Source organism: Melanaphis sacchari, unplaced genomic scaffold, assembly GCF_002803265.2.
Source record: "Melanaphis sacchari strain LSU unplaced genomic scaffold, SCAv2.0 Contig4_pilon_pilon, whole genome shotgun sequence".
NCBI classification, from domain to species: Eukaryota; Metazoa; Arthropoda; class Insecta; order Hemiptera; family Aphididae; genus Melanaphis; species Melanaphis sacchari.
This window is the reverse complement of record NW_020271335.1, coordinates 6,465,019-6,477,300: the sequence shown is the minus strand read 5'-3', so window position 1 is coordinate 6,477,300 and position 12,282 is coordinate 6,465,019. Positions and strand designations below refer to the sequence as shown.

Genomic DNA, 12,282 nt, shown 5'->3' with positions numbered 1-12,282 from the left:
GTACCAAAAGTTGCATTGATGTATTTTCTTCATTAAGAGGATTTGCACTATTTTTTTTTTTTTGGATCAAAATAGACTTAGATAAGTTCCAATATATTGATTTGAGGTTTACTCCAGTAATTATTTTTAAAACATAATTGAATTTATAATGAAGTCTAATTTAAAACCTTTGTCATAGTTATAAAAAATTATTTAAAACAATATTTTATTTCCTTTGAAATTCCTAAAAATATGAGATTTTTGAATTACAGATTTAATATCATAAATCATAATTATTAAACATAACATAAACCAAACAATTTCTATGTATTATCGATTTTTTATGTAATCTACTTATATAATGAGATGTATTAATATGATTTTCTAATATTAAATGAAAAAAATATAGGTACTAGCAAGTAGCATCTTTTTAATTACAATTGGTATTAACTATTATTTACCAAAAAAATAAAAAAATTTTAATAGTGTAAGAAAATTGAAAAATCATTTAATCAAAATGACAACATGATAGATAGTGATCTATATAAATTAAAAGTAATTTTAGGTACACATCTTTTGAGTAATTAAAAATATACTATTATGAAAAATGGAATCAAATATTCAGCTATTAATTTATCATATACTCCAATATCCTACTTCAATAAGTTAAAGATATGCAAAATTGTTTTTTTAATTAAAAACGTCATATTTTTTAATTATCTAATAATATATTATATACATATGTAGATAAATGCAAACGCTCATTTTTAAATAAGGTGCAAACAAGTAATTCTATGTAAAATGTAAAGTTTATAAGTTATACAAAAACAACGACAAATAATTGGACTGTAAAACAATATGTAACATGGCTGAAATCATTATTTTAAGCCAGTTTCATGAGTCTCTTCTTCGGTTTCTTTCAATGCTGTCATTCCTTGATAAAACAGACCACCCAATATAGCTATTATAGTAACTCCTTGAGCTGCAATACGTCCTCGCATCATCATTTGAGATCTCACTCTGTTACCATCATACATACTCTTTAGACCTACACCTAAAAAACCAACAGTGACCAATGCACCTAGAAATGAAAAAAAAACTTATACAACATTTTTTACAAATATTATTGTAGACAGGTATTTAAAGTTTAGCAATATTTAAAATATTTTATACTAATAAAAACTACAGAAATTAGTCATGAAAAAAATTTAAAAAAAAAAAGAATTATTTACCTAGAAGAAAAACCATAACAATTTATTATTACATGTGATAGTTAAATTAACATTCACTATGAAGGAATAAATCCAGCAAATCAGTCATCAGAACAGCATTCTTGTCATGACTCAGTCATAAAAGTAACTATAATACAGTGTATCTGTATATTTCTGTATCAACTTATGACCTTTATGAAATATTATGAAATTTAAAAATTGAGAAAACTTATTTTTTCCTCTTGATTATTAATTTGTAAATTGACTTACCAATAGGGACGAATGGGTTTTCTTTAAATTTTCTCAAAAATTTATTGCCAACATCTTCCATTTCAGCTCTAATTTGATAATCTGGTTTTTGGCCTTTGTCCGTTTTCAATTTCAACCATTCCAAAGCTGCATCGTTATTTTTTTTAGAATCTGCCATTTTGATACTTTTAACACAGAATATAGCTTTTAATTACTTTTTTTCTATTTATACAATGAAGTATTGCATAAGTTTAATTCAAATACAATATTTAACGAAATTATCACTCATAAAAAATGTTAAACAGATACAACAATAAATTCCAATAATTTCCTTAGCTGTTAGTGTTGTTGCACTTTTTAGGTCTTACATCAGGTTTAGTGGTCTTACACCATACGAGGAAATTTTCACTGATAACAATAATAATAACAGAATAAATAATATGGAGTGATAAGCACTAGTCCGAAAAATGATAAGGACCCGAGATATGATAATATCTTCACTCACCACTTCATCAGTTCCACAATCCACAATGCATTTGCCATTTGATCCAATAGTCGTGTGTTGTAGTGTTGTTTTTGTTCTCAAAAAACATATCACCCAAACAACATTTTTATGAAAAAACGATTAATGTATTATACCGTTAATGGAAACAATATTTTTCAAAACCAGTAATAATAGAAAGATGTTTTAATGAAAACAAAAGAATTGGAATAAATCAGTTGAAATTTAAATGTAAATAGTTTAATGGAACCAATAAGTGATCATAATTTACCCGGTAATTTATCAGTACTAATGGTATTAGAAACCAGACAGTTAATTAATATTTTATTACTTGGCGATCCATAAAGAAATAAAGAAGCTTGTGTTAGCAATAACAGAATAATACAATTATTGTATTGAATACCACGTTCAATGTTCATAAATTTAATTTTAGTTAATGACGGTAATTCTTGATCTTAAGGCGTTTTACGATAGGCAGCTACTCATACAGAGAAATACCCAAGGGAGGGTTTCCGGGTCTAGACTTCCCCCCCCCCCATTAATTAACTGAATGCTTAAGGTGCAAACACCACAGATTATACTAGTAAATTATATTATTTATATTAAAATTAATGTAATATTAACACTTTATTTAATTTTTAAGTTAATAAATCAATATGTTTGTTGTTTTTTTAATCACATAATTGTTTAATATTTTAAAAATGTGAACCTCTCTTTGAAAAATTTCCAAGTACGCTCCTTGTCTCACACACTTACGGTTATTTGTATTTATTAGAAAGAAAAACAATAATGGCTTCAAGTTCTGTTGAAATTACAAAAATTTGGTTTCCTAACAAGAAGTTAGGACTATAACTAAAGTGTTTTTTCCTACATAATGATTATTCACAAATAAATTATAGACATGTATGTAAGTGTAGTACTGTCTATCGTCTATGTAGTACCTTTAATATCTTAAATACATCTTTCACACATAAGTCAGAGAATATATTTATTCATTGACGTCTTTTGATTTGTACTCTTGTAAGCTGTAACGATTTGAACATAGCATAACGAAGGTTTTAATTTAATAGCCATTTCGCAGACATCAGATTGATATTTAAATATCCATCACAATTTATAATCTAATTCAAAATAAATTGACATAATTTATGTCCGAGAATATACCCTATCAAGAATAAATTATTTAGAGCTTGGTAAAAAAAAATAAAACAATTCAGATTTATGATCATATGATGCTTAACATTTCTACAATTCTACCTAATGTCATCCAAATGGCTAAATTTACGTGAATTTGCAAAATGTATGACAAGGTATTTTAAAAATAACAAATAATAGTTACCTACCTAGGTACATAATAATTTAATTAAAACATAGATATAATATTCTTAGAAAGTTATGGGGATGGTAATAAAAAAAAGAATAATTTAAATTTGAATGAAACTACAACAAATAACTATTTGATACATATAACAATTAAATATTTTTAAGCTTAATGCCTTTATAAAAATAGCTAAGAATTAAAAAAACTTTTTTTGAATTATTAATTAACCCTATTGAAATTAAATTTTCATATTCTGATGCCATAAATCATAGGTATTATAATATTTTTTTATAAATTTATAGAGATATTCAAAATCATTGTAGGTAGTAAACTATTATCTTGTTAAAATATATTTTAATTTTTATGTAGGTTCATTGAATGCTTTTTAGATAAATTACAGACTTCACAAAATATCTTGGGATAATTTTTTAAACAAATGTCTACAAACGAGAATAGCAATGACACCTTAAAGCTACTAAAAAGTAAGATACCACTCTGTGTTCACTAATCTCGTATAAAATATAGATAATAATTGAAATTTTATGTTATACAAATATTATTTTAAAATTTGTAGTTTACTAAAACATTAATAAAGCAAGGTATATTAATAATAGCCAGTACCAATAATAACTTAAATGTATTATAAAAAGTTTTGAAGAATAGAAAGAACTTTATATCCACATTCAAAAAAATTATCTTTTTATCCTTGTTAGTCTAAAACTCTAAATAGACGGTGTTCAAAAAAGTTAATAGTATGAAAATTTATTAATCGCATATTAAGAAGTTCACAATAAAAAATAAATAATAATAGGTATTTAATTTTTTTTTTTTTTTTTAAATAATCAACATTTAATGTAACAAAAGCCTAACAGTAAAATATTAGACATTTAATTGAAAATATAACTTTTTTTTATGACATTTTCATAAAATTTAAAAACTTCTTTACTAGCTCCATAACATTTATTCATACATTCCATATATGTTTTCTGTGAAAATTCTCCGGTGGTATGTGATGTTAACAGAAACCTGGTTTCAGAGTTTGCAAACACTAGTGTAAAATATGCGACAGAAGACTGAAAAAAATATTTAAATGTATATATTATTAATATAGCTGGTACTTGGTAGTTAACTTAATCATCAGTTACAATGATATTACATTTATTTGAGATTCGTCTGGATTAAGAATGATTTCTTCGTTCTCAGTGACTGCACAACTCACAGCTGCATACAAATGATGCATAGCAATACCAGAATTCACCAATGCCATACAAGAAGCATTCAAGCAAGTGGACAATAACTAAACAACATTTGTATCATGAAGAAATTATTGAATTAAAACTAAAAAAATAAACTACACATACATTTCCTCTGTCCTGCATCTCTTGAACTGTTACAGAAATTGTTGTCCTGGGATATTGTTCAACGATTAAGGAATTTTCACATGTTGATTGCATTATACCTTCTAACATTTTGTCATGAACAGCTGTAATAAATTTAGATATTCAATTATATTTTTACTCAACTAATATTAAGTATCAATCTATAAGTACTTATGCTTCCAGTTTTTCGTCTAAAAGTCACATCCACAGTAGCACGGTCGTACATACATTTGCTAGCTTTGGGTTCAAATGGTCCAACAACCGACACAGAAACAGTACTTTTACCTAAATATAAAGTAAGTATCCAAAATATAAACATTCATAAAATGCAAAATTCATTAAACAATTTACCTTGAGATAAATATGCTGAGCCTTCGGTGTTTCCTAAAAAGCCTAGTTGACATTTCATAAAATCTTCAGACATTTTTTTTAGTTTTAAATACCTACTTCTTACAATTTTGAATTTAATATTTGGTTTCGTATGTACTATGTACGTTTTAAATTTAAATTGTTTATTTTTTAATCTTTATTTTAGAAATGTATGTACAAATATTAACCTAAAAGCCATGGTATTTGGTTACAGTGATAGTATGATACGGTCATAGAGTATGGTTCATTGATACCATAACGTATTTATCGTATTTAACGATAAGAATATAAGATTATTTTGACTGATTTACTTGATATTTCACAGTAGTATTGAAGTAGTTAAGTTCCCAAAACTTTCAGATAAAATTTAGTTAATTATTTTTTTTTTTATGTTGTGACTCTTTTAAAAACTATAAAATTGCATTTAATTATTTTAAGTTTAAATATGCTAATAAACAAGCGTACCTACCTAAAATCTTTTAATTTTGTGTTTTTAATCTACAAGTGCTTAAAAAATTATTTTTAACTGTTTATCTTAAAATATAAGTAAATAATATAGAATAAAATATGCTCTAACATTTAATATAAGCTTTGTATTTTCTCTAAAAACATAACAGAAAAATGTCTGAACCAAGTAAGTTAACTTCAAGATTACATGTCTCAACGATCGAATGGGATATGATGGACAAGACAAAATTTTTGCCATTAAGTATGTTAAGCTCATTTTGTGTTCGATGTACTCTCTATCCATTGACTTTAATAAAAACAAGACTTCAAATTCAAAAACATGGAGAAATGTATAAAGGTAACATTGATTATTTTAATATACAAGGTAGTACAATGACCACTCTGTCTTTTTATGATAACCAAGTTTTTTTGACAACCCGTTCAGAATTACAGAGTGTATACACTATACAAGTACTACATATGTTAATAGATAACTTTAAACAAAACGACTATAATTTTTTATGATATGTCTTAAACCAGTATAATACTTTGTTATTAAAAACCTCTTAAGTATTTATATCAATACAATTTTGAAATGGAATGAATCAGATTCACATAAAAAAAAAAATAAACCTTTTAAATAAATATTAACTTTTAATATTTTATTATTTTTTTTTTTTTAAGCTAATTATTCTGTTTGATTCATTATTTTATAATAATTAATTTAACTACAGTATAAATTTTAATTTTAGGTTTGCTAGATGCCGCTAGTCGTATTTATCATACAGAAGGTATGTCAGGACTTTATCGTGGATTTTGGGTAAGTTCTGCCCAAGTATTATCTGGTGCAGCTTATATTGGCGCATACGAACAAACTAGGCATATGACGGCTCCATATTTACAACAATGGCCTGAAATTAGATCAATGGTCGCGGGAGGTGTGGCATCTGTTTTTGGCCAAACAATAATTGTACCTTTTGATGTGGTCAGCCAACATTTGATGATGCTTGGTTTATCAACTAATAGTACAGACAAAAATAAAATAGTAAGTCTGTTTTATATTCTAAAATTTGGTTTATCGAATTATGTGCCTTTTTTGATAAAAAGTGCATTTTTATTAACTAAAAATTCAAATCTTTAGAAATATTTGATTACAGTTATATCTATTAATTGTGATCAATAATATCAATAACTTTTTAATTTAGTTATTTTATTGGTCGTGTAAAATCATTACATAAGATAATGTTGCCATTTTGACCTATAATCTTAAATATTCAAAAAAAAAATAAGCAAATGTAAATCTATGTAAGTTTTTCTATCCTTTAGAAATACTACTATTTATAAATTATAATTAAGTCTTTATTATTTAAATATAATAGAATTAAGTAATTATAACAATTCTATTATATAAAAATGATTTTTGTATTAGTAATAAATATTTTATAATCTATATGAAAATCTAGTTTATCTTTATTCCTCACTTTTAGTTATATTAAATTTTAATTTAGGTGTTAGACAATTATTATGTATTTATAAGTTGAAGGTCTAAATGGTAAATTCTTATCTATTAATCTATTCATTATGGCCATTATTACTAATAAATTTGATTATCTAATGATTATGCTGTATGCAGTACTATTTCATGTATTATATAATAATTTATTGATTTATAAATAATGTAAAATAATTTTTTAGTTATTTTAAGTATTTATATTATTTTTGCTAATACATATAATATATCAAATTTTAATTCCATCCATATAATTCATAATCCATAGGTACCTATACTAATTACATAAAATCATTTTTTAATTAATTTTTCTACATATTTAACTATTTATTGAAGTAATACTAGAATATGTTAAGTGTGATTCATTATACCATTGTATAAATATTATCAATAATTACCACATATTGACTAGTGTTCAGCTGTACACTGGTATATACACATTATTTTTGTTATAGGTAATTACTAATATTTCAATTAAACTTTATTATAAATTAATTGGAGATATATTTTAAAATATATAAAAATAGTTGAATAATTTAAAATAAATATTTACTAATGTAGCAAATTTTTAAAGATAAAACTAAGTAATTGATTATGATTAATTACCAATTAATGATGTTCCCAACATTAAATTTATATCATAGTTTTCATTAATTGAACTATGTTTTTATTGATAACTGTACTGAATTATTTAATTGAAGTAATTTTATTTTAGATATATTTTCGTCCACTGGGTATTCACTTGGACATTTCAAAATCAAAATTTCGTACCACATTAGATATTGCTCAATGTGTTTATCAACAAGACGGGTTTAAAGGATTCTACAGAGGTTATGTGGCTTCGGTTTGCACTTATGCACCAAATAGTGCTTTATGGTGGAGTTTTTATACAATATTTCAAGGTGTTTACAACTAGATATTTTATTAAATAATTGCCTAATACTTTCTAAATTGAATTTTTTAACTTAGTCATTAAATACCTAATCAAATAGCAATTACACATAAATTTTGATTTTATTTAATAATTTAACTCAATAAATAATTTGAATTGTTTTATTTAATATCCAATACTGTGTTACTATAATATTATTTTTATCGATGGCATTTGTTTGGTTATCTAACACAACTACGCAAAATTTTCATTGATTAATTTTTATTTTTTTTACTTATTGTTCTAATCCTCCTATTATTAATAAGATAGTGTCAAATATTAATCTTAGTATTTCTAGGATTTTTATGTATCTAAATAATATTTTGGGGTTCTATTTGAGATATTGGGCACTTATTATACAATATATAGTATGAAAGAAATATGTTTTTTCTGACATATCCTGTTATTTCTAACTTTGTCAAAGTTATATTTTGTATTTGAAAATGATTTTATACCTATACTCGTGTGCACTCTATTACATAAAATATTATTATTTAAAACTGATATTTGGCCTGCTAGTTGCTACTTATTTATTAATATTTTGATACTATTTTTGTTGTAGATTTCTCAGCAACTTTTTATTTTGTATTTACTATTTTCTTCATAACCTTAATTTTTTGATATATTTATTTTATAATATTTATATAAATAATGATTAATAGTTTTTCTGATTATATCATTTATAAAACTAAACTAACCATTATAGTGACCAACTTGTTTCTTCATTTAATTATTTGTTTATACTTTAATACTTTATTAATATACTTAAATTGTTGAACAATTAGTAATTTAAATGATTTAATTAATAAAACGTTGATTGGTAGAATGTAATTAAATATATTTTTTATATAGATTGACATTATTTTTATATGAGCACTATACTAAATTGAAAACTTTTAAAATTATAAAGAGTGGAGCTCTGGAATCGCATAAAAATAATGAGATATTATGTGGATCAGTTATAAAAATGTTCATTGTTTGTTATTATAAATTATTTATTATTGTTATGTTTTTTAATAATCAGATCAACTTGAAAAAAGATGTCCAGTGAGCACTTCACTTTTATTTTTGCAAAGCATTTCAGGAGTATTAGCTGGGTTCACTACTACTCTGATAACAAATCCTATGGATACAATAAGAGCACGATTACAGGTAATATAAATTGAATTACACTCTTAGGTAAATATTATTTAACTACTTATTGAGATTTTTCAAGTTGCAATAAAAATTGTTTTGTAATCTCAAATGGAATATACTACTATATTAATAAAAAAAAAATTAATTATATAGGTTCAAAGAACAAACTCTATTGTTGGTACATTCAATGCCTTGTGGAAAGAAGAGGGCATGTTAATGTTCAGTAAAGGACTTTCTGCCAGATTGGTCCAGTCAATTTGTTTTAGTTTTACGATTATTTTAGGTTACGAGAGCATCAAAAGAGTCAGTGTACTTCATGAGTATAAAGATCATGTACGGTGGTAGTGTGAATCATACAGATCGGTAGGACACGGATGTTGTAGTAGTAAAAAACTAGTAAAATTTGGGTAAAAATATTTTGTGTATCTTTTATTGAAACAGCTTCGTCAGGATCAAGTTCTTGCTCTACACTTTTTACCTCATTAAATATTTAGAATAATATGATGCAGCCTCAATCCATGTGCCCCAGCGTATGATAATAGGTTGTGGTGGTAATGGCGTACCTGATACTTTATTTTTAAAAAGAATAAGTAAATGAAAGAATAATATGTTTAATTTTAGCTATAAGTTTATCTATATCTAGAAATTTTCCTCGTATGTCTTTTGCAACTCGGTATATACCATGGGCCAAGCAAGTGACATGGATCATTTTTGAATACAGTGCTTTAATTGTAGTCCCTGTTTTTATCATATATGAAGCTCCATCAATAAGAAACAGAAAGATGTTATCATGTCGAATACCATCGGGCCAAAGAAGGAACATTGATTTATTGAATAATTTTATTATTGTTGAATAATCTGCTTTATCAAGTATTTCTGTATTTAATAAATACATTTTTCCTAGTTGGTCGGTTTGAAGTGTTCCAATCATAACGTTAGCCACATATCTTCCATTAACATCACTGGTCTCATCAATTGAGACACAAATCTTATTTCCTTTTATATTATTTCTTATTTTATTTAAATTATCGGAGTATACGTCATTTACGTAATTTTTAAGTAACAGATTCATTTGGAATGTCTATTCGTATATGTTTCCAAAAATAAACGAAATTCTGGGTTATTAATTTTATGCAATAGAATATTGGCAGATAACATGACCTCACACAAGTCTTTAGAAAATTATGTTTTTTTTTTGTTAATTTTGTTACCTGAAGTTGCAATATAGATGTTTTTGTGGTATTTTGTCGATTAATCGCCCGTTGACGCTTTTCAGTTTCAATATGGTGTGTAACTGTTTACCTCTGTTCAGCATTTACTTTTGTTTCGTACAATTTACAGAAAAGTACAGATTCATCACATGAAAATACATTCTCACCAAATTCTGATATGTATTTTTTTTAAACAGTGGAAATAGTTGGCTTAATTTTCAGCATATTTACAAAACAATAATAGAACACGAAAGCTCAAAATTCACAGAGTGACTGAAGAACAAATTGTAATAGTTAAACAGTCACATTTCATAAATATTTTTTGTGTTGCATTGAATATCAACCAACTTGATATTATCTAAATAAAAATAAGATACCATTATTACTATATACCAGTGGTCGGCAATAGGCGGCCCGTGAAGGAAAAATAATTGGACCACAAAAAATATTTATTTTTTTAATAATGTCGGTTTTCCACACATAATATATATTTTATCTATTTTATGATGTATTTAGAGATTACGATGGTTTTTATCGTTTATTGCTATTTACAATAATAGTTGCAATAATACAACAATTATTAACTAATATCTAAGTTTTTAGTTTTTACTGACCCTCGAAATTTGTTTTTTTGATTTTCTGGACCTCCATAGAATTTAATTGCCGACCCCTGCTATATACTATACTACTAATTACATTTTATGGCAGGATATATTAAAGTATAATCTTATCTATGCGACTGTCGAGTTTCGACTATAGTTAAAATAGTTGTATAAATGAGTAAATTCAACAAAATTGAAAAAATTCCAAAAAATTGCACTTAAAACTTTTATATTTGAATTCGTATATGAAACGCATATAAAACTTACTTAACTATAAATTGGAAAAGTAGAAGAAAAGTTGCAAATGCAACAACATCCGTGCCCTATAGATCAGTATTACTTACTGTAATTTTTTTTTATTGTTTTTCTTTTAAGGAGTACATGCCATAAAAAATAAGTTTATGTAAATTAAAGTATGTTACATTTAAAATAACCGTGTAACTATATGATGGCCTATCTAACAATATAATTTCTTCATACATTAATATAACTTCAAACATCACAAAATAATACATTTTTAACCATTATACATCAGATTTTTGCAAAATATAATTGTATTACATTATAGTTTTAAGAAAAAAATGTGTGTAATGTGCTCCTTTTATAGTTTTAAACAAAATGCTTAATGACATATTATATGATTATTGATTCATGTTATGTTTTGTTATGTTGACAATTTGATATGTTTATTTATTTATGTATAGTCAATACTTATTTTTATTGTTACCTTTAGTTATTTTATTTTTACGTTGTTAAATGTGTTTCACTTCTAAAATTATAGACTTATATCACAATGCAATATTGATTTAATTTTTATATCTTAAGATTCTATGTATTTTTTATTTTAAAAGTTACATTGTATATCACTGTAAAGAATATAGTTTCTTGTGAATGTTTAATGTTCAAATTAAAAGTATAATCAGTTACCAAATTATTATTTTAATGTGATTTTACTCGTGTTCAATACAATATACTTGCATACTAGATAAAAATTTATTTATTGATATAAAAAGAAAATAATGATATTTATTATAAACTACATTGTTTTAAAATTCATAGACTACCAAAAAAAAAAGATTTATTATAATTCAATATTTAAAGTCGATTGGTAGTATATTTGTTACAATATGTTTAAAAGTTTGAATGCATCTTTTGCGATATGTTTAAAATAAGTTTTTATCCATTACTAGTCTAATTTAAATGTTAGTACAGTTATAACTTAGATTATTTAATTCATTAAATTTAATTTTATTGAACGACTTATTTTCAAATAATGTGATTAGCTATACGCCTAAATGGACTTAAGATCTAAACATATAAGAATGTTAAACAATTTAAAATATATGACATGTATTTGCTTTAATTCATTATTCAAAAATATTAATATGTTTGCAATAAAAATAAATAGATAATACTTCAATTAATTAAATAATA

At 24.7% G+C, this 12,282-nt stretch overlaps 3 protein-coding genes across 3 annotated transcripts; 1 reads left to right on the top strand and 2 right to left on the bottom strand.

The window, feature by feature from the left end:
* Window positions 1-732: 732 nt before the first annotated feature.
* On the bottom strand, window positions 733-1,838 carry LOC112598992 (HIG1 domain family member 2A, mitochondrial). The gene is made up of 2 exons (XM_025345683.1): window positions 1,461-1,838; window positions 733-1,060 (listed from the first exon to the last, which is right to left on the bottom strand). The coding sequence occupies exons 1-2, from the start codon at window positions 1,615-1,617 to the stop codon at window positions 858-860; spliced, it is 360 nt and encodes a 119-aa protein (XP_025201468.1). The 5' UTR covers window positions 1,618-1,838; the 3' UTR covers window positions 733-857.
* Window positions 1,839-4,131: 2,293 nt separating this feature from the next.
* On the bottom strand, window positions 4,132-5,119 carry LOC112599036 (exosome complex component RRP46). Its single transcript, XM_025345739.1, has 5 exons — window positions 4,993-5,119; window positions 4,813-4,926; window positions 4,624-4,745; window positions 4,419-4,559; window positions 4,132-4,335 (listed from the first exon to the last, which is right to left on the bottom strand). The coding sequence occupies exons 1-5, from the start codon at window positions 5,063-5,065 to the stop codon at window positions 4,150-4,152; spliced, it is 636 nt and encodes a 211-aa protein (XP_025201524.1). The 5' UTR covers window positions 5,066-5,119; the 3' UTR covers window positions 4,132-4,149.
* Window positions 5,120-5,384: 265 nt separating this feature from the next.
* LOC112599035 (solute carrier family 25 member 44) lies at window positions 5,385-9,391 on the top strand. Its single transcript, XM_025345738.1, has 5 exons — window positions 5,385-5,815; window positions 6,210-6,502; window positions 7,683-7,869; window positions 8,923-9,050; window positions 9,189-9,391. Exons 1-5 carry the CDS (start codon window positions 5,632-5,634, stop codon window positions 9,378-9,380), a joined length of 984 nt encoding a protein of 327 aa, XP_025201523.1. The 5' UTR covers window positions 5,385-5,631; the 3' UTR covers window positions 9,381-9,391.
* Window positions 9,392-12,282: the final 2,891 nt, after the last annotated feature.